The sequence below is a fragment of the Neoarthrinium moseri genome, assembly GCF_022829205.1.
Source record: "Neoarthrinium moseri strain CBS 164.80 chromosome Unknown scaffold7_Wmoseri_CBS_16480, whole genome shotgun sequence".
NCBI lineage: Eukaryota > Fungi > Ascomycota > Sordariomycetes > Amphisphaeriales > Apiosporaceae > Neoarthrinium > Neoarthrinium moseri.
The window spans coordinates 7,052-32,727 of record NW_026055121.1 but is presented as its reverse complement, the minus strand read 5'-3'; the positions used below and the strand labels follow the sequence as shown (position 1 = coordinate 32,727).

Below are 25,676 nucleotides of genomic sequence, written 5' to 3'. Positions count from 1 at the left end.
TTGGAAGCTGGCACCGCGGTAGAAAGAAAGATCAAGTAGCAGTTCCCCGAGCGCCAATGCAATAAACAAAATGCAACAACAGTAACAACCACCTTGGTCGGCCGACGATTGCTGCCGCATTCAATTGTCAGTTACTACAGTGATGGGAGGTCCTCGTCGTCTGGTCGCTCGTCGTGTGTAAGGCAAGGACGACGTTGGAAAATACTCACTGTGTGATGAATGTCAGTCGCCGAAGTTCGCAGCCGATTCGAGAAGGGCTCAAGAAGCTGTCAGGATTCCGAGCAATTATCGCCGATCTCTGAAAGAGTTGTACGCGGTTATGTGTTTGCAGAATGAAGGAGCAGTATTGTTGATGTCGTCGGGTCTCAATACGTTCACGAGTTGGTGAGCAACTAATGTGACTGAAGTGAGGTCACAAGAACGAGAACGGATCGCTGAACATGCAAGATGGGTTGACAAAGCTTTCCTGGTCACCTGTGGTTACCCGGGTGCTCTTCCAGTGAATGGCAAGAAAAGGTGACAGATGCCTTACGGGGGTGTATCGATTATCCTGATTGGGGGGAGCACACGGGGCAACAAGCAAACGGAATACGGTGAAATGAATGGTCAATACGGCGTGCCTCTAGAGCGCCTGTCGGGTTCTCAGCGGCGCCTACCAGAGGCGTTCCAACGGGTTTGGAGATGGCGGTGGTCTGGGCCAGCCGAGTATACTGTCTTGCTAGTTGCCTTTTTGGGAGTTTACAGGGGTCTGGCTGGTCATCCTAGCGCAACGCGATGCACACACTCGCCATCACAGCGACTACTCGACCCCGCAGGGCTCAAGACTGTTTTATCATCAGAAACGACGTACGACCCAGGTTTCACGGAAGCAAGGCTTGTATAACATTCTCTAGCTACTTTTAGAATTGGGTTCATTAAAAAATCAATCCCCGTGACAAGCTAGCAAGATCACCGAAAGGACATCGGGCGATTCGGTCAAGTATAATCACGTCACAGAACAAAAGCCTCTGGGGCATTGTGAGCGTCTGATATTTTATTAGGTAGTATTTCGAATCATGCTGGCATCCAGTTCGCCCGTTGCTTTCAAAGCCACCATAGATGATGATCACGAGCAAGCCAGATTCCCGACGAAGATGGGGGTTGTCTTGTATTGAATGACGTCTAACAATTCATCGCACCTTCAATCTATTCTTTATGGTAGATATCTTCAGTTCAGACGTTTCTATCCTTGCGCGCCCCTCTCCAAAACAATCCCATGCTCTAATCGCTTGTGTCTAGGGTTATCTAGTCAGATACCATGCACTCGTCAATCTGTCCGATCACGACTTCCTGTAGTAAACTTTGTTGCCTCGCCTGTATGCAAATACCGAATGCCGTTTTCACGCTACTCTGCGTGCGTCTCGTACTCGTCGCCAAACTCGTACCCAGCGTGATCGTCGTCAGTCTTGACCCTCTCGAGCTGATCGCTAATGTACTGGTGCATGTGCGAATCCGCCTCCCGACGCTGGTTAATGAGCTCCGGGTCCAGGTGACCAACACTGTTGCTCAAAGACGCAGCGTCGTCATCATCACCGTTGACAGAGTTATCAAAGTCACTGCGAGCGCCGATTGATCTCGCAGTCGAAGAGCGTCGCATGTGCGGCTTCTGTGGCTTGTCTTTGCCCAAGCCCACGGCACGGTGGAAGACATCATCGAAATAGTGTGCCATACCGACGGAGGGAGTCCGTGGTGTCTGAGGTAGGCGGCAGCTGATTCTAGAGAACAGTTAACGGAAAGATCCATCACCGGTTTTTCGCAAGTAACTTACCCAGTGTCGTGGATCATGCGAGCAATAAGACCAGTCCAGCCACACTGATGTGTGGCGCCTAGTCCACGCCCTGTGTCGCCATCGAAGAACTCATGAAACCACATGTGATCTTTCCAATGGGGGTCAAAGTCGAGCACGTCGTTCCCATCGTTGACACTGCGACGTCCATCATCGCGGCGCGCAAACAGGTGTTGTAGTCGATGCTGAATTTCCTCGGAAACATGCCCAAGATGCATGAAGTCGCCAGAGCCAGTGGGGCACTCGACCTGGAACTGAGGCCCGTAGAACAGATAGAACCTTTGCAGAGACTCGACCAGCAGGAAGTTGACGCACAGCCAGATAGGTCCTCTCCAGTTGCTGTTGCCTCCAAACAGGCCGCTGTCGGAATCTCCAGGAACGTACCCTACGGTGAATTTCTGTCCGTTAACATCCATCGAGTAGGGGTGGTCTCTGTGATACTTGGACAATGAACGGATTCCATGCTCGCTCAAGAACTCGTCCTCGTCCAGCATCCTCTTAAGAATCTTCTCGAGGCGGTCCTTGCTGACCATGGCCAGAAGAATTCTGTTGCCCTTGCCCCTTTTCCTGATACTGGCCATGTTCCTCTCCGCGAGATCGCATCGATGTTCCATGAACCATTCGACCCTCTTCTTGAATGAGGGGAGTTTGTTGATCAATTCAGGCTCCAGGGTCAAGGTGCCGTAGAGCGGAATCAGGCCTACGAGGGATCTTACAGGGAGCTGCTGGATCCAAGGTCCGCCCCAGGAGATAGCATCATAGTAGAAACCATCTTCCTCGTTCCACAGCGACTGTTCTTCCTTGCCCGTCTTGAACGTCATCGCATCACTGATGAAGATGAAGTGTTCAAAGAACTTCGTGGCGATATCTTCGTAGATACGCCTGTGCTTGGCGAGCTCTAGGGCAATGTTGAGCATGGAAAGACAGTAAAAGGCCATCCAGCCAGTACTGTCAGCTTGCTCGAGAACACCTCCAGTTGGCAGAGGCTCGGAACGGTTGAAGAGACCAATGTTGTCGAGACCAAGGAAGCCTCCCTCAAACACATTCTTACCGTCCGTGTCTTTTCTGTTTACCCACCAGGTAAAGTTGAGCAACAATTTCTGGAACACGCGCTCCAAGAAATCCAAATCTTGTCGTCCATACAGCTTTCGCTCGATTTTGAAGACACGGAACGTTGCCCAGGCGTGAACGGGTGGGTTCACATCACCGAAGTTCCATTCGTACCTACGTGACAAGTTAGCGGGTATCGACGAAGTTGACCTTGCACACTCACGCTGGCAGTTGACCGTTGGGGTGTAGATACCACTCCCTCGTGAACAGGTCTATTTGCTTCTTTGCAAAATCGGGGTCGATCATGGCTAGAGGAATGCAGTGGAACGCACTGTCCCAAGCAGCAAAGAACGGGTACTCCCAGGAGTCTGGCATGGACAGAATATCATCGATGTGCAGGTGTTTCCATTGAGCGTTCCGGACCTCCTTCCTGCTGGCAGGGGGCGGAGGCTGAGCAGGATCTCCATTCGCCCACTGATCCCATATGAACTGGTAATACTGCTTGCACCACATCATGCCCGAGAACGCCTGGCGTTGAATATTGCGGAGGTCGTCGCTCATGGGTAGGGGGCTGATGCGGTAATAGAAGTCGTCTGCCTCGTCTCGGCGCCTCTCAACAATTTCATCGAAGTCTTCTTCGTCGAGATATGTCTCGTTTCTCTTGCTCAAACGGAAACGAACAACTGATAGACGGTAAGTATATTCGCAGCACTCGTTGCTTTAGGGGGGACGTACCTGCGCACTCCCCGGGTGCAACACCGCCAGACTCGTTGAACGCAAACCAAGATGCACACTTGGTGCCCGACTTTGCTGGGTTGACGGCGGCCTTCTTGCCCTCGACAATGTATTGGTGGAATGCGTCCTTGACATACGGGGTCTTGTTCTCTTGGCCATACAAAAGATCAAAGTTTGTGTCGTTGTCAGTGAACATCAGCTCCGGCTGAACGTCGTCACCGCTGGGGCCAACTCCGGGCGATGGGGACATTAGAACATAGCGCTCGCCAAGCTTGTGGTGTGTCGACTTTGCCATGTTCTCGGCGTGAGCCTTGATGGAGGGTTTCTTGTCCTCGGGCTCTCTACCCCACGCCCAGGTGTTCCGGAACCACACGTGAGGGATGATGTGGATGGGAGCCGGGTCGGGACCTCTGTTCCAGGCTGTCACACGGAACAACAGCTCGTCAGGGTCGTCATCTTCTTTGGCAGTCTCGATCACGATATCCCAGTATCTGTCCTCGTCAAAGATGCCGGTATCGACGATTTGGTACTCCTTCTCGGTCTTGGATCTCTTTGCATTCTCCTTGAGCAAATCTTCGTAGGGGAAGGCCTTCTGGGGGTACTTGTAGAGGTATTTCATGTACGAGTGCTATGATTGTGAGCGAAGGTAAGCCTTTGAGGAGGGTCAGCAGGAAACATACTGTCTGTTGTACACGTTAGCAGTGGCCATGTATAACTGGGGTTGGGACTGACGTACAGGAGTGTTGTCAAGGTGGAAGTGAGCTTCCTTGATACTTTCGCCATGGTTACCCTGGGGATTCGACAAGCCAAAGAGGCGCTCCTTGAGGAACGGGCTACGGGGCATGTAAGCGACATATACTTGGTAGAGCCATGGCCGCTGCTATACGCACTCTTCTTCGTTCCAAAAAGCAAAGGCAATGTTCTGCAGACCGTGGGTATCAGAGACACCAGCTATACCATCCTCACCCCATCGGAAAGCTCTCGAGCGGGCATCGTCGTGGGTGAAGTCTAGTTTGGGCACCAAGACATTAGTACAGTACACGAGACGAACCACGGATCACAGATCACAACACATCGCACATCACGGCATGGGAGAGCTGCACTCACGACTCCAAGCGTCACCGTCGGGACTGTAATCTTCGCGGACTGGATGGGCACGGTTAGTATGGCCGAGGGTCCGGTGGTGAGAGGCCTCTCGGCTTTGAGTCTCGGCTTGCCTGTAGCCCACTGCCGCTCGGCGACGTAGGGACCCCATTTCTTCCAGTACTTGGTGCGGTCGCGATCCTCCTTCAGACGCCTCTCTTCCGCGGTCAGGTACTCGTGGCCGTCGAAGACAACCATCTTGCTGCCCCTAGTATGACACCCGGTGGGAAGCGATGGGGGGTGGATGACAACAAAGGACGAGGCCGTGGATCAGCGCGAAGATTTGATCAATTGAGGCCCAAACTTCACACAAGAGCTTACGGAACACAGGAGTGAAGCTGTCAGTAAGCCACCAGCGGGAGAGGGAAGAAAAAAAAAAAGCTTGCAGGTAGTGGTGGTGACAAATGGGTGTGGCAGGAAGATTCAGGTACGCGAGCTACTGAGCGAGGGGCACTACCTAGTTCTGGCAAGCCGAAGACGAGCAGGGAGGAGCTAAAGGGCGTCTAGGACGGTGAGGTGTGCAACGTCGGGGCAGACAGTCGAGGACGAACGAAGTGCCCGCCGCTACTTTGGAACGATGCTACGGTGCTGCAGGCTAACTTAGACAGACTGCCGACTGCAGACTGCAGCAGATACACGATGCCAGGGAGGGTAGAGGAGGGGCAAGGTCGGGATGAGAAGCGCGCTCAGCATCAGCATCCAGTCGTGCGCAGTGGTGCAGTGGTGCAGTGGTGGGGGGTGCTGCAGTTGGTGGGATGGCTCTCTCATCACCCACCCCCGGTCAACTGGAACGTGCAAAGTACAGAGACGGGGAATCGTGCGGAGAATTGTACGGGGAATCAAGTACTGGAGACCACTAGAGACCACTGGAGACCACTGGAGGCCAACTGGAGAATGGGGACTGGAGGGCGGGCTGGAGCTTCCTGGCCGGGGGGGACACCGCTAGTTTGGCGGGAGTGACATCATTCTTCAGTGCCTGTGCCGTCAAATCCCTCGAGCTCCTGTCGCCAAGTTTCCCGATCGGCGGCTTGGGCCACGATGTTGGCGAACGCCGATAAGAGCCTCAGGAGTCAGCATGCACACTAAGCGCAGCTGATCCTGGTTCAACCGTCCTGGGCAACGGTCTAGACCTGACACAGCTCCGAAACTTTACCTGCATTCCGGTGGATGCCCATTCGAAAAATGCCATCCGTTGAGCTCGGAACGACGCATCGACTATTGATAATATCCATCCAATTCCCCCCCCGCCATCCAGTCGCATTTGCAGCGAGAAATCCGTAGATCTGTTGATGTCCTTTTGTCTCTTACTTTGTGTCCATCCCTGCTTCCTACATGCCTGGGCACTCAATTATGTATGTTTGTGGCGGTTGTGTAACATTATAAGTGAAGCCCGACGGAATGTACCTTGAGCTCACGATTGGCGAAGTACAAAGTCAAGTCCAGCGCACTGCTTTGAATATGGCGTGAATGTTTGGTATATATATGTTCATTAATCAGCTATCGAATTATTGCTTCGCTTACTGTTCACTGTATAATGACACACCACGATGCTTCCAGCTTGCCTCATCTACTTGCCCACGTGCCTTTTAGGATTATAAACCCGTCCCACCCGCAATGCAACTTCAGTGGCTGCCAATCTTGCTGCAGCACCTTGCAGTTGCCGTGTGGAATTCGAGTGAATAGTGTATACTAAATTTCTGACAGTATTCATCCAACTTCAGTTCAACTTGCAGTGGACTCTTGAGCCCCGGATTTGACCATCAACTCGAATCCGTCCAACCAGCTGCAAAAGTCTTGTCCAGTGCTCTTCCAGCGTGCGTCATAACGTCTTTGGCGCTCCTCATCATCTACAGCTTAGTTTCATCGAAGAGGGCCCTTTCTGTGAGTAGACTTCCGCCATGCTTGCACTTAAACTGTCGGAGTATGCACACTCCGACCATGAGCTCAACGTGTGTTTGACTCCGTAACTAGATGATGCCTTGTATCTATACCATCAAGTTAGCCTAGATTGCCCATCCCGCGTCTTGGCCTTCAAGGAGCTATCTGCTTGCTCAAATTAAGCTGTACATAGAGATGAAGGATTTACTTCCTGATCAACAAACACTTTGCACATCTCGTGCTCTTGCCTCGGGCAAGGTATCATATAAAACTGAATTACGACCTTAAAAACGGTGCCGCGTGATACGAAATCAGCTTCTTGTATATCTTCTTCGAACATACTCGCATCTTGCGATGCGTGGTAGTGGTAGCCAAAGCGAATGCTTAGCCGTTCGAAGTTTGAAGTATATCAGATATGCATCCACCGAGGCTTGGCTGAAGAATATGTTTGCCATTAGTAGTTCTTCCTGACAAGGTTGTAATGAAGTTGACTAATCTAATAACCGATCAATGTTATTTTCGACTCGACATGACCCTTCCTCTCACACCGGTAATGCAGCTCAAGGAAAGTTGTCATCTCTGTCTAAATGGTGAAGAATGATTCAATAGTTGTTCAAATGTGAGGTCCAGTTGATTTGGCTAAGGCACCATATCTGACTTACGCCTTTATTGAGAGATTGCCAAGCACTCTGTGGTGACAGGTCTCAGCACGGAAATAGTGGTGACTTTCATCAGGTCACAATACTCTGTATTATGATTGCATTTGCCATAATGTTCTCTAGGCCGCCCTTCTCCGTGGGGCCTAGCTATGTTTGGTGCAGTCTTCCAGTCCCGAATGATTTCTGCCTTGGATCGTTCAGCACAGTTACTATCATCAAGACTTGCTAAGACTGGAACAAGGTCTTGATCGATTTGACTTGTATATTGCCTGGGTCATTTCGTGTCCGTACGATATCTCGGGTTGAGACGTTGACAATGATCGTCGAGGAAGTTGTCAAGACTGGCACCCAGCGCAACGTGGTGAGGAAGCCCGACGAGGTACAGGAATCACGCCGCTTCTGATGCCGTGTTGACAGCGCCAGGGCTATACTAGAGTGGGAACCGCATGTAGGAACCAATAAAAAATAAAAAAAACTCCAAGCTCATACTCGTCATCGTAATCGATCGTAATTATATTGTACATAATATGGGGGAGTCGCCGTAAACCTCCCTTCCCCGGCAGTGCCAGAACTTTTAATTTTTTAACCCCAATGTTCCTCTTATTTCCACTCGCTGGAGACCAAGAAGTCCTTGCTGACAACAATCTCCTTGCTCGTCTGGTCACGGAGCTCCTCCTGGCTCTCGTCCTTCTCACACACGGTCTTGAGCTTCATGCTGTCCCTGCCGCCCTTGCCGAAACCCGTGACGCTGAACCGCACATCCCTCTTGGCCTTGCCGCTACCGTCGCCACCGGCACGGTTCGCCTCGGGGTCGTCGTCGATCTGCGAGAAGTCGCTGAGGTCGTACAGCTCGCGGTTGCGGCTGCGGCCGCTGATGGCCATGGCCGACGAGTGCTGCCCGATGCCGCTCGTGGCCCCCGACACGCCGCTCGGCCTGGTCCAGCCCAGCCTGGTGCCGATGTCCTTGAGGAGAGGCCGCAGCGTGGCGCAGCACCCGGCCGTGATGGCGAGGCCCTGCTCGACGCAGGACCAGATCGCGATGTCCACGGTCGCGAAGAGGAAGTCGGTGTCACGGAGCTGGTGAAGGTACGGGAATCGAGCGACGACCGCCGAGCTCGCACTAAACAGAGTCGTTAGTTCGGGTTGGGATGAATGAGAGGCCGCGGATTTGACTTACATACAGCCCATCGCAAGAATGGGAATGATGGTGAACTTGGTCCTCCTGTTCATCTGGAGATCCCACAGGAGGAATGCGGGGAGTATAGCGAATGTGAAGTCCGAAATCACACTGAATGCGCTATACAGAGCAGCCAGGGCGATGATAACGTCGGCGCTGACACAGGTGCCGGGCGCCGTCGGGTCCACTCGATACCAGAAGTACGAGACGGGCTGGCATTGCAGGAGCGTGACGAGGAAGAACGCAAACCCGGCGAGGACGGAGAATGACATGGCGGCGTAGACAATCCAGATATGTATCTTCTTCACGGTTATTCGGAGGAGGAAGCAGCCGATGGAGAGTTTCGAAGCGATCATGCTCATGGCGTAGAAGAGGTAACAGAAGAACCAACACTGGAAGCCTTGTTAGCTGGCATGATTCTCAAGGTGAATTCCTGATGATAGATGTTCACATACATTCATAGCGGTTATTGCATTGTGAAGTTCAAGGTCGGCAAAATGCCTGCCAGTTCCATAGTGGACACCAGCTATCGAAAACGAAGCAAACAAAGTAAAAGCGATCTGTCATATAGTTGTGATTAGCGACTGCTGTATACTCTTCGGGAGTTGGGATGTCTGTTTTCGTACCGTGGCAATCAGCATGAACCAGTCATCGATTCCAAAAGCCTTGACCATGAAGATACGAGTATAGAACCTGAGGAGACTGGTAATAATAGCCAGTGTCATAAAGAAGACATCGATGGCAAAGAGCGGCGGTCCCCTGTTCTCGATTTCGGCAGCCATCTTGACGGCCTGCAAACTCTATAATCCTCCGCTTGGAGTTCTGCAAACCGGTCGTTTGGAAGCGAAAAACCCAGGGTCCATCCTGCGAGAGTGCAGCCGGGGGTTTCTGGGGGTTATATGACATTTTGACAGCGGAGGGTGACCCTGCCTGTCATTCGCATGATCGGTCATCCCATTTGCCTGGTATGCGTGCGGCTTGGCCCCCCCTAAAATCCCGTCCTTGTCCACGTACCGGGGCATGCCTTGACGGCAACGGCAACGGCTCTTGATCTGCATGACATTCAACATATAAAATACAGGGTAGCGGCTCTCTGACAGTCCGACACAGCGCGGGCTTCAGGCTGGGAAGGGTTAGTATGTCGCATCCCAGGTGGACTTAGAGGGTACAGCTTGCCGAGGTCGTGTGTCTAAGCCGCTAAGTTATTGTCATTAGCAACTACGGAGTAAATATTGTGGGTTGACAGGCCCAGTTGCCAGTTAAAAGTTGTCGAATCTCTTCGGTTGCAGGGACACAAGCGATATTCGATACAGGGGCATTAGATCTCCCAGGGCTGTCGGTAGCCACCTGGGGACCCATCAGAACGTGTGCACGGGTGATCTCTAACTCCTTTCGGACTATTTTGGACAGCCTAGAGCCTCAGGTCTGACAGGTCTAGGGCAAGTTCGTGTTTTTTCGAACAGGCTTATCTTCCGAGAGTAGATGCAGGAACCCAACGGATATAAAAGCCGTTGAAGTGTCATAAGATGACATTGCAATTACAAAGCAAAGATCGGCATGCTAGTACCAAACAAAATGCCAGATCCAGTGCTTCAGCGCAGCCCAGACACGGTTGGTGTTACAGAAGACGCTATCTTTTTTGATCACCCTAGATTTCTGTATCGTTCGGGGCGAGACGACTGTGGTCCGGGGATATGGCGGATACAATAGCCCGGGGCAATCTTAGGTCAAGGCCAGAGTTCTGGTCGGGGAGAAACCGTAACGTCTGCGCTGGATACCCACACTTCCCTGGATCTGCTAAGATACAATGGTTCGAAACGTATGACCGAGACGGTTATAAGCCGTTGCCCAGTAGCTCGAGCAAGATCTCTTCCAAGCTTGAAGGCATTGTGTCGGCTTTAGTCACCGCCCGCCTTATGTTTTTCAAGTAACCTAGACTAATGTCACGTTGCAGTATTGCAGACGATGAGTTGCGAAACCTTCGGTCTTATTTGTCACTCGTGAATTGTTGCCTTTTATCGCCAGGACTTGGCCTGTGGGCTCGGCAGATACGAGCCAAAAGAAAGAGAGAGGTTCCCGAGGTCCTTGACCGAGATCCAGACTAAAGGCGCTATTCGGTAGGAACCGAGGACCCGGGTCGGCTAGGGCCCGATAGAGTTTTCCTTGGTGAAAGTATAACCACTATTAACTTTACCAGCCGTTATGGTCGTCTACGTGGATGTGGTATATGAAGTCAAGATTGCTTCCTTCGTCGGAGAAGTAGCGCGCCAAGTCGGATTATGAAATCGACCAGAGTGTGCACAAGATCTACAACTTCAAAACTCGGTAGCGGGGTTTCCCCACGTGGCCACGTCGTACGGTCTGGACTAAATGGGGTGCTGTCTCAGCAGGTAACAGTAGCTTTTTAGGTCGAATTTCATCCCACTCCGAGTGGATATGTATCATTTGATGGGCAATGGGTCTTGCCCAGCTTTTCAGACGATACTGTGCCTGCCAGAAAACTGCCTGGTCTGCCCACGGGCCTGCAAGTTCCATTATCATAGCTCGCCAAAGACCGCTGTGACCAGAACAGGCATCGTTGACGTGCTATGTAACCTCGGGGACTGGGTCCTAGGCCAACCCACGTGGAATGACGGGACAAGGGTATTATCGATGGCGACCGCGGAATATTGCTTGCTAGGTCTTTGTCAATTAGAATCCGCTGCAAGAATCTAGTCTCCAAGTGGGATTGCTCACAGACTCATGTTCACACACAAATAGTCGAGCAGACGCATCTTTTCGGACATACGCGAAGGGGCAAGATTATTAGCTATTGTGACGCTCGAATGCAAATCAATTACATGCACAGCCTGTCTAGACTGTTTGGTATCTGAGTGTATGGCACTGTTATCCAGTTCACCAAATCTATGGCCCCGCCTGCGACAAATCCATACCTTGACGCCATCCTCAATCGTAGATTCATCCGGGCCCAATCATCCAGCGGGCTCTATATGTGTCCGTCATTGCTTTGCGAACCAGGGGAACTTCTTCTTTCCATCGCCGGCGTAGCCGCCAGTGGGTGTTTCAACCTGAATACTGCGCTGGTATATATCCTGCAAGCGAAGTTAGAACTGAGCCTAAGCGACAGTGCAGTGGGAGCACCAAAGGGCTTGCCTACCTCTTCATCTGTTGGCATGAGACAGTCCAGAATAAGTTCTCGTGCCGTGTCGTGCTTTGTCAGGTTCGGATATGGAGTGCCCTGGCTCTTGATAATGGGCAGGATGATCTCCCCGAGGACCTCGAATTTTTTCCAATTGATCCGGTCACCTTCGGGTCCAACGAAAGTCATGCTGCCTTCCTCTGCAGACACAAGATCTCTGCGGTGCAACGGCATGAAGGGGATGCGAGGAAGCGGTGAGTTCTCCCACGCCAGGCGGTAGGCAAAATGGCTCTTCTGAGTGCCCATGAGGAGAACGAGCCTGGCAAACCTTTTCTGTACGTCAGCTGACACGAGACATCGCGTCTGATTGAGGCGGTGAATGGCAGTTCCGTTGATTCCAGCAAGAATAGCTGCCAGGCCGTTGTAGTTATTCAGCTGACGAAGCTTCAAGGCGATGTTCATAAACTTCTCAAGCATCTGGGCGCGGTGTTTCGCCTTGTCTCTCATCAGCACCATATTTGCTACCCACTTGGCGATGTGGTTGAAGTGATTGACCATTCGGTTGACATTCTTCATACTCTGAGAGTTCTCCTTCTGCTGGGCATTAAGGCTGACAGCCCTGACGAGATCTCTGATTCGAATGGAAGAGAACATGACCCAGTCAATCCTCGTCAACTCATCCGCGATATCGTCATCTGAGGTATCCATGAAGATATGGTATCGAAACTTTGTAAGCGGCATGGTGTACGAAGGTACCATTGTCACAGCCTCTCGTTCATAGTCGTCATATGAGTGGAACTGGAATTGGTGAAACCTCTGGGAGGTGGTCGATTCCGTGTTCAGGGACGTGTTCAGAGACGAGCTGGCTGACGGACGCCTATCAACCGGCTCACCCACGCTAAGAGAACTCATGCTTTCGTGGAGGTCGTTATTACTTGCCGCAGCTTTGAGTGAGGCAGGATGGCTAGGTGCCTCCATCTCATCGGCCTTGGCCCATCCTGCATCATCATCTTCGAACACGCAGAGATCCATCATGCGCCTCATTTCTTGCGCTGCGGCGGCGAATATTGGTTCCGTTGCCAAGTGCCGGATGAATTCTTCGAGGTGTCGCCGTGTCGCTGGCCTTGCGAAGTCGGTGGGATAAGATGACACCCACTTCGCCACAGCCTCGATAACACGCAGTTGTGTCGACGTCTTCGTCAGGTAGTGTACTGTTTTGTCGTCCTTGATGCGGTCCAGCCGCGCCAAGATGGCCGAGAAAAGTTCGGCAGGTGCTGCGAATTTGCGGTACAGACAGAGGAACACGTCTGAAAAGTTGGCATCTGCTTTGCTGAATTTTGCAGCCAGCAAGCGGTCGACGAGCTCGTCAAACGTCACGCCCGCCTTCTTTGCTGGTCGGTCAAAGCTCATGTCATCGTTCCTCTGCAGGATGGGTATGTCATCCGAATACCGACGGGACTCTCCATCAGACTCATCGATGTCCAGGAAGGACGCTGTGTTGGACTGATCAAGGCGAATGCCGGGGGTGCGTAGCATGCTGGAAACACTCATCTCGTCACCTGCATTATGCGCAATGCTTCCCAACCCTCCTAGATAGTTAATACGCGGTGATCTAGATGGAGATCCATGGGCCTTGCCTGGTTGGGTCATCATACCCCGAATAAGTGACATGTCTGAACTGGCGCGGCTATGCTTGCTGTGTTGGCTCAAGGGTCGTCCGCCTGTGGGATCAAAGGGTTTGTCCAGGTGCGCTGCTGATGCTGCCCGGCGCCTCATGCCAGTTGTTTCTCCAGCTTCGTCTACGTCGCGTTAGTACCAGGTGAGACAGGCCGGACATGCAAGATCTGGAGGTTGCCAGTAGAACTGGGACGTCTGACGCGCAGCCAGAGCAACAAGACCAAATCGGGGTGATGGAGTACAGGTTTGCATACCTTGACGACCGGATATCAATGCTTTCAAAAGGGTCGATAAAGAATTCCTTGCAGTTTCGGGCTTGCTAGCCGACGTCTGGAAGCTCGCAATGCATGATTTGCAGGCGGCGGCCAACCCTTCGGTATCGATCTGCCTCGCGCTTTCTGGATTATCGCATTTGGTCGCAACAAGAACGGTCGGGAGTGACGAATTCACCAGGGCGGCTGATCACTTTAGCTTCTGCTCACTCGCCCTGCAAAGGACATCGTTTCACGACAGGCGCAGAGGATGCACGACTTACTCAGTGTCTGCGGTAGTTCAATGATACTATCCCGGTTCATCACATCGTAGAGAAGCAGAACTCCATGTATAGCGGGCATCAGAGCGCCGCCAATCTGCCTCGGCCATTGTATTTGGCGTTCGGGATCCACGTCGAAATACTCCAGGTCCAACTCGAACAGCGTGACGGCATAAGGCACACTGTCGAAATGAATACGTGCTGTGGACGGCTGGATCCCTGGCGTCCGAGAGAGCGACATGGCTCTCTGTACGAAATGGGACTTGCCCACGCCATTGGCCCCTATCACTGCAATGTTGATGCTCTCCATGGTGTCGCGCATACGGGGCTAGATAGTTGCACGTTAGCAGCTCGAAACCAGCCGCAAGTCTCCCGGGCAGGCAAGCGTACGAGAGGACCCAGATCGGATACGGTCAGCGACTCTTTCCGTGGTACTGACTTTGGTTGTCGTTCAGGGGGCGGGCTCTCATGGCGGAGGAAGGTGGACTGGGACTCGGTGGCCGTTTCGCCGGCGGCGACCGACTTGTCAGCAGCGTGGTACTGCTGGAAGAAGGGGTCGTCTACGATGGAGTCGATCGAGGCCTGCGACTCTGGGGAGTCGGGGTCGTTGCGTGTCGAGGCGCTGTTGCGATGGGCGGATGACGTCGAAACGGTCGTGCTCGAGTAGGCCGAACGCAAGGAGGGGACGGAGGGCTTGGAGACGACGGAAGTCTGTCGGCTTCGGCCTTGCTTCAGAGATTCGGATCGGCGACGGTGCGAGCCGCCTGCTGAGTGCCTGTGAGAATGCTGAGCTTTCTGATCACCGGAGCCCATGTTGATGTCTGGCACAATACCCTTCGGCAAGCAAGCCAGCAAAGCCTCAGTAGAGAACTCGGCGGTGCTGTATGCTGTATTTCAACAAGGCGAACTAGTATTCTGCTCCCCTGGGAGCTCTGACGAAGCGCCGAAATGCAGCCTGCCAGCGACGGCCCCTCTGGTTAGGTCGTGGCGACTGTGTCTCGATTGGACGGGCTGCTCGAAGGAGGCGCCGTCAACGTTTAGTCGAGGTCGAGCCCGTCTGGCGGCCGTGAGCCGTGGGGTCGATTCACTGGACGGAAGCGTCTGCCCCGACTTTCCGCCCAGAGCAGCTGGGGCTGTCGAGGTCGTCGGGTGCGATGTGTCAGGACGGCGCTGGGCAGGCAGGCAGCCTCTGCTGTTGGACAGAAAACAGAGCAGAGCAGAGCAGAGCAGAGCAGAGCAGAGCAGAGGGAGTTCCACCAGGTCAGATCTGATGGTGTCGTGTTACCGCTGGCCATTCAGCCGTTCCAGCAGGTGGAGGGGACTGACTGCAGATGGGCACGGAGTCGGGACCAACACCGTCCACGGGCTTGTCGATTCGGGATGCTACTTTGACCCCTCTCTCACCCCCAAAACACCCGAGAGACCCTGGCTTAGTCCCCCCTAGCACGCCTACTTGAGTGCATTTAGCACTAGTGCAAGCAGTGAATTAACCCATCTGGGCTGGGCTACAGCTCACCGGCCAATACTCCTCCTACGCCGACTTTCGTCGTCGAGAGAAACACCCCAGCATGCTCATGGCTTCTTATGAAACCATTCAACGGACTCACCACCTTGAGCGTGCAGAGCGTTATCAAGGCATGCGCAAACTGTGTGCCTAGGAATGTATGTTGCAGGGACACGGAGTACCTGCTAGTTAGCAAAGCGCGTTTCTGTCCGGCCCGTCTACTAATACCAATAATATCAAGCTCGCAACACCAACCCTGGCCCCCCGGTGAGGTGAGGTGAGGCAAATATCGGTACTTCGGTGAGGCAGGCTCGACAACTTAAGTATCTACATACATTTTGAATATCTACGTACGTTATCCCTTCCTGGTGCTCGACAATATCCCTGAGCCGTGTTCCCTCTTTGCATTGGTCTAGTTCGGTACACACGTGGGCGGCACCAGACCAATCAACTGCCCCACCGCGACCACTCTGCCGGCTCACTGGCGATTTCCGGGGTTTCCCTTCACTACCGACCCTGGGAGATGCGTCCACGGTCCTCCCGAACTCTGATACATTGGATGGCCCTATTGGGCTGTATCACGCGAGAACTTCCGAGTACGGTATTACATAGTACTGTCTTTATCCTCTTTATCCCGGCTGAGATATGCAACCGCGCGTACGGGGACGCGAGTATAGAAGACAACGATCCCGCAACTTGATCAACGTGCTTTTGCTGTTTTTGCTCACACCCTGCTGATCATCGACAAATGAAGAGATACCAGCTGAGCGTGATATATCGTGTCTATCCCGACGAGCGCGTTCTACTGATCATCCTTCCGCTGTCGTAGAATCTAGGAACTGCCAGACGAAGAAACGCAGTTCCGACGTAGTTTGGTTGTCGTTTTCGTACGTAGCGGTTCGCGTGCACCGCATTTTCAAAACAGTCTCCCGCGGTTGTGTGTATGATGTCCGATTCATCGACCTAGACACAATTCCGTACAACTATCACATGGGGCAAGCGAGATGCTCCCGCTTCGGTTTACTGGGTGACAAATTTGACCTTGGTCAAAGCGCAACACAGCACTATCTCTGCTATTTGCTCGCTTGTTATACTCCAGAACTACGTACCCTCAACTGCGGAGTGGATTATGATTGCTTCGTGTCGATATGCCGGCATCGAGGGTTCAAGAACCCCCGGAACTTGCTTTCAAGCCCGGCATTCTACGTACTTAGGATTGCCATCCATGCCATCCATTGCCGGAAGCTAGTCGGGCTTCGAGATGAGAGGCTTTCGCTACAGCTTCAAATGTGCCAAGGAAATTATAGCCCTTGCTGGGTGAGCGTCGTGGGACTGCTTTTCGTAGGGAAAAGGAAGGGAAAGGAGAGAGGAGAAAAGAAAAAGACTGCACATGGCTGGTGAGCTTGATCAAGTCTTACCAATCAAGACACCCAACTGTAGATGGGTATATCCCGAACCTAGAAGGCACAAGGTATCCGGAAAGCGTCCTTCGAACTTGAGATACATTCTGATGACCCATACGATGTAAGTTTTCTCCACGATTGATAATAGAAAAGTTGGCGTGGCCACTAAGGGCTATTCTCCTTTCATGGCCTGCAGCAGTATACGGGTAATGTTCAGCATAAGAGTCCTTTCCCTCATCTGAGGTGGCCACATTTAGGGACATGCAACAAACTACACGGATGTCCCTAAATCCAGCATTGGGACTGCGTAGATTCCATTCATAAGAATCAACTGCGGGCGGGTTGAAATGACGCCGCACACGGCACGTGTCCTAGAACTCATTACATTGGTGCAGTAAAAGCTGGATGGCAGCGGTAATCTCAAGATCTTTGCGAAGAGTTATCTCTCCTTCTTGATACGATAGGCCAGACCACCGTGGTGTGGTGTGCTGTTTCTACAGTCCGGGCTCATGAAACAGTCGTAGCTAAGGCACGTATTTTGCAGGGATTAGCCAGCGGATTGGGATGAGACAATTCTAGATTAACTAGTCGTCAAGTCTTCTTGTGCCTTTACAGCATGTCATTGTAAACGACTAAACTTTCTGGGGGTTTGCAATCTCGCTCGCATGTGGGTAGTAAAGGGAACAAATGCTTCTCTATTTCAGACACCTATACACAACGGGTCTCGATACGAGAACACCGGACCCCCGGCAGCCAACCTGCTCCCCGATCCTTCCTCACTTGACAAAGAAGATATAATTTACAGAGTGTCGGTCAGGAGCTTGTTCATCTTGGCGATCTTGGACGAGACAGAGAGATCGATGGTTCGGTCGCCGATCTCAACGACGAGTCCACCAACGATGTCCGGGTTCACAGTGTTGGTGACCTTGAGCTTCTTGCCCTGGCCAACGTAGGCGGACTTGGTAACGGCAGTCTCGAGGCGGCCCAGAGTCCTGTTGTCCAATTGCTGTGGTGAGAAGGTAAGTTAGCCCATCGAGCCTTCCCCTTGCTGGTGCCCTTGTGTGGTGGTACATACCGTGGCGCTGGTGACAATCATCTCGACCTCGCCGCGGGAGGCGCTCATCAGCTCGCCAAACTTGTCGCAGACACCCTTGAGGATGCTCAATCGGTTGTACTCGGCGAGGGTGGTCAGGAAGTTCTTGATGGTCTCGCTAGAGCCCGAGGCGCCCAGGGACTTCTGCAGCTCGGAGACGATGGCGCTCTTGTCGGCATCGGTCAAGGTGGGTGTGCTCAGAATGGTGGACAGCTTGGGGTCCTTGGTGACAACGTCGTTCAAAGCGCTGAGGGCCTTGGCGGTCGGGTCGAGGGAGGACGACTTGACAGCGGCAGTGTACTAAATGGCTCACGGGTTAGTCCTGCAAAGCCATCGACGTGACGGGCCATTGGCGGCGGCCATTGGACTCTGGCCCAATTGGGCCGGCTCGGGCAGCGGCCACGAGGGCCTGCCGACGTGGTCGAGGTAGAGGGCGGCGTACCAGAGCAGTGGCATAGGTGCCATCGAGGCCGTAGACAGCGATCGGGGGCTTGACGTCCTGCTGGGCGGCGGCGGCGTAGCTGCGCACGGCGGACCGGGCAAACGTCCGCTGGGGAGCTGCAGCTCGGACGGCGCGGAAGGCTTGTCGGGACAGCATGGCGAAGCGGCGGGGGATGGTGTGGATTGAAGGGATGGGGATGTCGTCGTCGTTTCCACGCTCGCTTTCTCGGGAGGTTGCTGCAAGAATTGAGAGCCGGGTCCGTTCGGGAAATTTGGCGGCCTGAATTGCTCCTGGGCGTGGCTGTCAGGCAGCAACTTGTGGCGTCCGCCCGCGCGCGCGCAAGTTTGCTCCGTACTGTGGCATCTGTGGCGGTGCCGGATCCTTAGCGCAAGTCTGCCAACTTCAGTCTTCCTTCCCATACCACAAGACCCCCCCAGGCCCCCCTGCTGCCCAGTGCCGGGCGCCGCGCAAGTCTCGATGCCCACTTTTTTGGTCTACCTCACCACATTTCAGGCTCTGGACCACGAGCCCATCCGTGAGACTCAAAAGACCCTTTTCTGGCTACACCTGCTGGACAACCCCTCGAACGGCTTCCTTTTCTCCTCCCTGCTCCTGCTCTTCATCGCGTGCCGACTCACACGCTCTACTGCGTCGCCAACTCGGGCTCGGAGGAGTATCTTCCCGCCCACTGGTCACGCACGTACTGCCATTCGCACAGGGCGAAGAGCGTCAGGCCTGTCAGGCACGCAGCTTCTACCCTCGATTTGGTTCTGCATCGACCTGGTGTCGGCGCCCTTCTCTGCCGCCATCCCGAGCTTGCGCTGCCTCCTGGATCACGTCCTTTCTACGCTGCATCGTATTCTGTTGCGCCTGGCTTCAGTGACTGTTTCCTTTCTTGTCCATCTCCTATCGCCAGGCGAGACCGGTTGCTGTCTGACCCTGCCGGAGCTTGTTCAGGCTTGTAGGACCACTATCACAAGGTAGTGCCGTTCATTTCATCCCTCTCACCCCTCCCAGCTGGCTAGAAGCGGTAGACACCATTGTCTAGAGCGTAGACTTTTGAGGCTTCTTACTCTGCCACACTCGGTGCTCCGCAGTGACGCTGCTATGGTAAGAGCAGCTATCATCATACCATCATGACCCGGGAGAAGAAAAAACCACCGCTTCCAGCGCGCGGTGATGCGGCCAAGGATCGGCATAACAAGGCATCTCGCATGCGCAATGCAGATCCGACAATCTACAATGGATTGAATGCCTACAAGCAGCCGCCGCCACAGATGAAACACAAATCCTACTTCGTGATCGCAGACAACACAGATAGGAAAGAGAAGAAGCTGGAGACCAAGGTAGTTGGAACGAGCCAGGAGCCCATGTGCAGTGCTCACTTACTTCCAGGTGACCGTCGATCGCAACCCTCCGCCTGGGTTCGAATTCATCGCCGCAGGCAATCCCCAGCTCAGCAAGCTCTGTAAGGAGCTGTCAAGAGAGCAGGATGCTATGATCTTCATTGTCTCGGTATATCACCCCGCGTTGCGGCCTTGACAGCACTAATGGCTATCTTCAACTAGGAATCCAATGGCAAAACCCTGTCGGATGAATTGCAGCGCTTGGGCTACCATTTTCGCCAGCGCATCGTCGACCAAGCTAGGGAGATGCTCCTTGAACACGGCCATACCGACCGTGCCAGGTTCACGATACCTGGGCGGCCTGAGGTCATTCCAGAGGACAAGGAGAAAATGATGCGCGAAGCAGATGCTGTCTTGCGGGACTTGTTCCCCCGGATCCCTCACACCGATCGTGCCGAGATACTCTTACAGTCCTTTAACCAGGTGCGTTTGCTTCCCAACCAATCCCGTGCTCTTGATGTTGAACCTTGGGAACGTAATAGGCGAATAAATACTTCAACGGCAGCCTCAAGGTTGGCATGAACCAGAGCATGCCGTTGGCTCGGCGTGTTCAGCTCGCCGCCATCTCACACATCAGGCATACCAAGACCAGATACGATGAGCTCCTCAGAGAGGGCCAGAAGTGGGAGAATGCCAGAAAAGCTGTAGAAAAGCCGTGCCTCGACATCATTGTCAAGTGGCGTGGTGACGAAGAAACAGGCCGGGACCAGCTGGATGAGATTCTGCAAGAAGTCATAGAAATCTCAGACAGTGAGGGCGATTCTGAGGATGAGTACTCCAGCGAAGAAGCAATCGTTCCGAACCCTGTGGGCTTACGGGCTCGAATGTCCCCGGTTGCTGCTAGGACGTCTCACGCCGTACAGGAACCAGTGCGGATCACAGAAGCACCCACCCAAGGACAGCCCCGTGAGCCGTCTGTCATACTGCTTTCACCTGGCCAGCCAAAGAAGACAAACAGGAAAGAGCGTAAAGCCGCCAAGAAGGCAAACCAGCGCTTCAAAAGGTATTACCAGGTCGCGGAGACCTTTCGACAGGAACCACATGCTCCCCCGGAACCGCCATCAGAAGTTGCTGCTGGGGATGACTTTCCTGCCGGGGAAACCATACATAGGTTTGGTGACTCACGCTCTTTGCAGGCAACGAGTAGCAGCCACATCCCAGTGTCCGGTGAGGGCATACCACAAGGTGCACGACTGCATTACGACCCGTATGCTGGATCCCCTAGATATCGAGAGGATGTCACCAGAGAGGCAATGCGGCGCCAGTCGCCTCTTGTAGGGCATGGGAATGGCATTCCGCCTCAAGTCGGATTTGTAAGTGATCGTCAGAGACACGACCATGTTCCGCTGTCGCCTGCCAAACACCAATTGCACGATATGCTAGTTCCATTTATTGAGCCGCGGTCGCCTGGTGTGGTGCAGAATCGCGATCAACCCCCCTCCTACTTTTCTCATAGGTTTGAGCCTCATGCAGAACCTCCTCGGATCGTAACCCGGTCGATTGTCCATCAGCCCTCAGGCGCCGCTCGTCCAGCCTCTCCGGAGTACCTTTCTGGTCTGGAAGACCTCTCTATAAAGCGACGCCGTGTCGTGTCGCAGGCCGAATCATCCGGACTTTTCTCCAACGGCTTCATCCAAGTGAATCGTCGGCCGGAGCAGGTGGTGGAACACACAGCGGGCCGCCCTATCAGCTATCCCATCCCGGTATCCAGAGAGGCCCAACCAAGACCTCGATCGCCTGTCCGCTACGTGCACCGACCGTTAGAGGTCGGTCGCGAAGAGCACAGGGCCAACCCGGTTGTTCTCAACAGGTCGGACTGGTCTGGCCAGGATGAGGTCGCTTATAGGTCAAGAGCCCATCCCATTTATGTCGGTGAACCAACACATCCAACCCGGGAAAATGCTGCTGTTAGGTCCAGCAACAACCCTATTGTTCTGGACTCGCCTCGTACAGTGGGAAGGTACATTGAGCCGCACCAACCTTCAGACAAGTTGGACCAGTACAGACTGCCTCCTGCTAGACCAGAGGCGATCCGTGATGTTCCGGTCCGTGAGATCCGCCATTTCGTCGACGGTCGTCCCGTTATCTACGTAAATGAACCGGATCCTAGAGCATTCCGGGCTCAGGAGACTAGTCGTGGTTACAGCGGCCCGCTATATTCGCAGGATAGGACATTCGCATACCATGCCGATCCACACTCGTACCAAGCACCGCCGGCCCGAGACGCGTTTGACCAAGCGCGCCACTACACGGAAGCAAATCCACGACTTATAGCGCCATCGCATGGTAGCATGGGACGTGGAGTAATGGATGATCGTATGCCGCGACCAATGTCCCCGCGGCAAGGGACTTACGAGGCCCATTACGTACGGGATTCTCCTCAACGCGGGTGGAACGCAGCAGGTGAAGCTCCGGCTAGCTACACTATTGCCCATCCACCTCGCTAATGCAGGCACATGGACTGTTGCCCGCAAGGGAACGAATGTACTTAAACCGAAACGTATATACCTGGAGGAGTGGAGGATTTGTTTTAGCCGTTTACGGCACTACGACGCATGAGACGGAGCGAAGGTTATAGAGGAAAGGGGTTGCATTAGACGGCATACGGCACATTTCATGATACCCATTTTGTACGGCTCAGTCTAGACAGCTGGAGTTCTAGTATTCGCATCAAGTCGTCGGTCAAGTTGGGCGTTCAATCCCGAGGGTCATTGGTTCAAGGTTGAACTGCAAAGCCCGTTCTCGTTCCGAAAGTCCGTTCAATGAGGACATTTGCTCAACATAGAGACTACTTCGATTCGTTCCACGCGTAGATGCGTTACTGAGATGCTCCCTAAGATGACTGTGACTAAAGATCAATGCTGGTATATCCATCGCCCTCGTTGTTGCTGGCTGCTACAGCCCAGCCTCTCCGTCTATATCGTGCTCTCCTCGGAACCCCGAGGAAAACCGGGAATGAATGTTCAACCATGTGGTCTCCCCCAATGTCTAGGCCGGTACCGCCTGTCGCCTCTCTTCCTGCTGTTGTTGCCTCTTCTTCGCCGCCGCCGTCTCGGGTTCGGCGTCTGGCGTCTCGGGCAGCCGGGTATCGGGAACATTGGGCAGCACAGGCGTGCCGCTCATCTCCGAGTTCAGCGGTCCGTTGACCTCGAGTTCCAGCGCCGCGAGTTCGTCCTCGACCTCTTCCTCGTCCTGGTTCGATATACGTCCGCCGAGCATCTCGCTGATCTCCTGTTCCGCGCACAAGCACACACGCCCGTTAGCAATCTGGGCCAACTACATTTTGTCGTTGGATGCCGATGGGGGAGTTCATGTAGGTATATATATACAGAGAAAGGGGGACACATAGAGGGGTGAGGGGAGAGAGAAAGAAAGCAAGCAAGACAAACCTCCTGGTACGCGATGGCCTCGGCGTTCTCGCCCATGAGCATCTCGACCTTCTCGATGCCGCCCATCTCAGCGTGGATCTCCTTGAGCACCTTGGTGCCCTGCGCCAGGCCGAAGACGATGTCCTTCTGGATCTGGGCGAACTCGACGCTGCGCACCAGCTGCTCGAGCTGCTCGAGCTGCGCGTCCGTCTTGGCCAGCAGCGACTCCTGGTACTTCTTGCGCCGCAGCGCCAGCAGCGCCCGCGGCTTGTTGCCCGCCGCCAACATCTGCCGCGCCGCCGCCGTCTCGGCCGCCGTCAGCGCCGTGATCCGCCGCTGGTACTGGTGCAGCTTGTCGCGCTGCAGCTTGAGGTCGAGGATGGCTCTGGTTGGGGGCGCGGCGCGCAGGCGCTCCGGGTTAGCCTGTCTGCACTGCGATGATGCCGGACGGGGATTCGAAGGGCTACGGAGATGGCGTATGGGAAGAGTAGAGGGGGCTTTACTTGTCTTGGGCCGTCACCCGGCTATTATTGTTGCCCATGGTCCCTTGCGCCCTTGTGGATCGTGTCGTTGGCTATCTCGGCGGCATGAGTCGAAGATGGGACGGGGGTCCTAGCAGGCGCCGACGGTCTGCCTGCCTTGAGCTCTCTCTCTCTCTCTATAGCGTACGTACTGGATCGATGATCGTAATCGGTCAGCCGCGGGTTGGGGAGTCAACGAACTGCAACTGCTGTTGTATGCAGCCCGAGGAGATGGACATCCGGGGAACGGAGCCGTCGTCATCGGTGTCGCATGGCCTGGGCCAAGGTCGATGGGCTGCATGGGCTGCATGGGGGTGACGGAGGTGCGCTATCGGCTTATCGATAGTGGGATGTGGGGTGTGTCGCATAAGAAAAGGGCCTTGCTAATGGTGCTGTATCAAATCTGCTGTATGTGCTGTATTACGTGACCCCACCCACTAAAAAATTAGTGGGAGTCCCCTATAAACCCCCTCAATCCACCACCACCACCACCCAACCTACGCACCTAATAAGAAGACCGTGAGATCAGCCTGAAAACGCGAAAAACGCAATAAAATTTTAATATAGTAAAAGTGGCACGATTATATATAAAGTGGTCCGTACGTCAATTACGTAGAATAGTATTATAATATTATATAATTATCTCTTAATCGTCGTCCTTTATCGTCGTTAAGTTTAAAGGGTCTTTAACCTCGATACCGTTTTTTAACTATTTACTATCACGATTAATTATAATAATCGTTACGATTCGTTAATCTCGTAAAAACTGATTTATTAACCCGATTACGGATTATTATAATGTTTATTAACGTTAAAGTAATTGTTACGTTAAACTTATTATTAATATTTACGTACGAAGATTAATAATAAAAGTTATAATTTATTTATTAACAATTCTCGCTTATTTTTTACTACCACTTTTTACTTATAAATTACTTTATATATTACCACCTCTCGTGCTTTAATTCGTTTAAATATTACTTCGTAAAGCTCGAGGATTTTGTTTTTAATATAATTTATTACGGCGAATCGAAAGAGGAAGTCGAGGATTACCACGTCTTTAATTACCGGTTCGGCCGTCGATTCGGAGGGCTTTAAAAAGCGTTTATAAACCGTTATAAAAACGGTTATTATAACGAATATACTTTTTAAGATAAACCGTAAAGAGATACAAGTACGTGGGTTTATACTAACAAGGGACGTTAGTCTCGAGGGCGGCTATAATCTATAGCCTATATACTAAATAAAATAGAATAAAGGTTTGTAAACGAAGTCACAAATATAATCGTCCAGGTTTAATAGGCCTCACTTATAAGTAAGATAGATGTTTAAATTAATTATTAAGGTAATAACTGTTTATATAACTAGGAAATCCCTTTTATTATATATCTATTTATTTCCTTACTAATGTTGGTTGGATTATTATGGTTATAGTAATCCTTTGTCCCGGATCACTCTGATTTAAGGGTGATCCTTCCCCTGGGTTTACTCGTGGCTCGTCGTAATCCTTTGTCCTGGCTCACCTACCAAGACCGTGATCTATGTCACGTGACCTTCTCTACCCTATTGGTCCCGTGGTCTTTTTGTCCTGGCGGTTGCGCGTTAGCCGCCTGGTGGGTTCTAGTTATTCCTTTCCGGGGTCGGGGTTCGTGAGGCTATGTTCGTAACATTAGGCCCCTCCTTCTTTGTCTTAACCCCTTAAGACTGAAGGTCGCATAAGTAGGTCGTTTTGTCGCCCATTTCTTGGTTTGGTAGGTTTTCCTTCCTCCTCATGTTTTCTTTGTGATGTATGCTCATTATGTCAGGTCGTGTTGAAAAATCGCGATCTCGTAAAACGCTCAACCGTCTGTCTCTGGCTGAGAGTATCGAAGTTTCTGGGGCAATCACCGAGATGCCGTGTACCAGGTGTTTCAGGCAGAACCTTGCCTGTCGTATGGGCGAGAAGTCGTCGCGCTGTTCAGAGTGCGTGCGTGCTGGGCGCATTTGCGATGGGACGTTCGTGGCGTCGTCGCTCTCTCGTCTGTTGTCGCAGCAGCGGAAATTGGAGGCGGAGGAGGCCGATGCCGAGGAGGCCCTCTTCGCGTTACAGACTTAACTGTCTGCTGCTGTTGGTCGTCTTGCGCG

General features: G+C 52.9%; 6 protein-coding genes across 6 annotated transcripts; 1 reads left to right on the top strand and 5 right to left on the bottom strand.

The window, feature by feature from the left end:
* Positions 1-1,384: 1,384 nt before the first annotated feature.
* JN550_002946 (uncharacterized protein) lies at positions 1,385-4,951 on the bottom strand (the record flags this gene model as incomplete). Its single annotated transcript, XM_049314295.1, has 7 exons — positions 1,385-1,754; positions 1,808-3,049; positions 3,099-3,558; positions 3,611-4,238; positions 4,347-4,443; positions 4,501-4,618; positions 4,684-4,951. 7 exons carry the CDS (start codon positions 4,949-4,951, stop codon positions 1,385-1,387), a joined length of 3,183 nt encoding a protein of 1,060 aa, XP_049174781.1.
* Positions 4,952-7,890: 2,939 nt separating this feature from the next.
* Positions 7,891-9,249, bottom strand: JN550_002945 (uncharacterized protein; the record flags this gene model as incomplete). The annotated part of the gene is made up of 4 exons (XM_049314293.1): positions 7,891-8,410; positions 8,468-8,859; positions 8,923-9,027; positions 9,094-9,249. The coding sequence occupies 4 exons, from the start codon at positions 9,247-9,249 to the stop codon at positions 7,891-7,893; spliced, it is 1,173 nt and encodes a 390-aa protein (XP_049174780.1).
* Positions 9,250-11,466: 2,217 nt separating this feature from the next.
* JN550_002944 (uncharacterized protein) lies at positions 11,467-14,628 on the bottom strand (the record flags this gene model as incomplete). The annotated part of the gene is made up of 4 exons (XM_049314292.1): positions 11,467-11,559; positions 11,625-13,405; positions 13,819-14,143; positions 14,206-14,628. The coding sequence occupies 4 exons, from the start codon at positions 14,626-14,628 to the stop codon at positions 11,467-11,469; spliced, it is 2,622 nt and encodes an 873-aa protein (XP_049174779.1).
* Positions 14,629-17,521: 2,893 nt separating this feature from the next.
* Positions 17,522-18,413, bottom strand: JN550_002943 (uncharacterized protein; the record flags this gene model as incomplete). Its single annotated transcript, XM_049314291.1, has 3 exons — positions 17,522-17,728; positions 17,798-18,115; positions 18,258-18,413. The coding sequence occupies 3 exons, from the start codon at positions 18,411-18,413 to the stop codon at positions 17,522-17,524; spliced, it is 681 nt and encodes a 226-aa protein (XP_049174778.1).
* Positions 18,414-19,393: 980 nt separating this feature from the next.
* On the top strand, positions 19,394-22,110 carry JN550_002942 (uncharacterized protein; the record flags this gene model as incomplete). The annotated part of the gene is made up of 4 exons (XM_049314290.1): positions 19,394-19,603; positions 19,653-19,772; positions 19,826-20,086; positions 20,146-22,110. 4 exons carry the CDS (start codon positions 19,394-19,396, stop codon positions 22,108-22,110), a joined length of 2,556 nt encoding a protein of 851 aa, XP_049174777.1.
* Positions 22,111-22,651: 541 nt separating this feature from the next.
* Positions 22,652-23,862, bottom strand: JN550_002941 (uncharacterized protein; the record flags this gene model as incomplete). The annotated part of the gene is made up of 3 exons (XM_049314289.1): positions 22,652-22,894; positions 23,053-23,494; positions 23,705-23,862. 3 exons carry the CDS (start codon positions 23,860-23,862, stop codon positions 22,652-22,654), a joined length of 843 nt encoding a protein of 280 aa, XP_049174776.1.
* Positions 23,863-25,676: the final 1,814 nt, after the last annotated feature.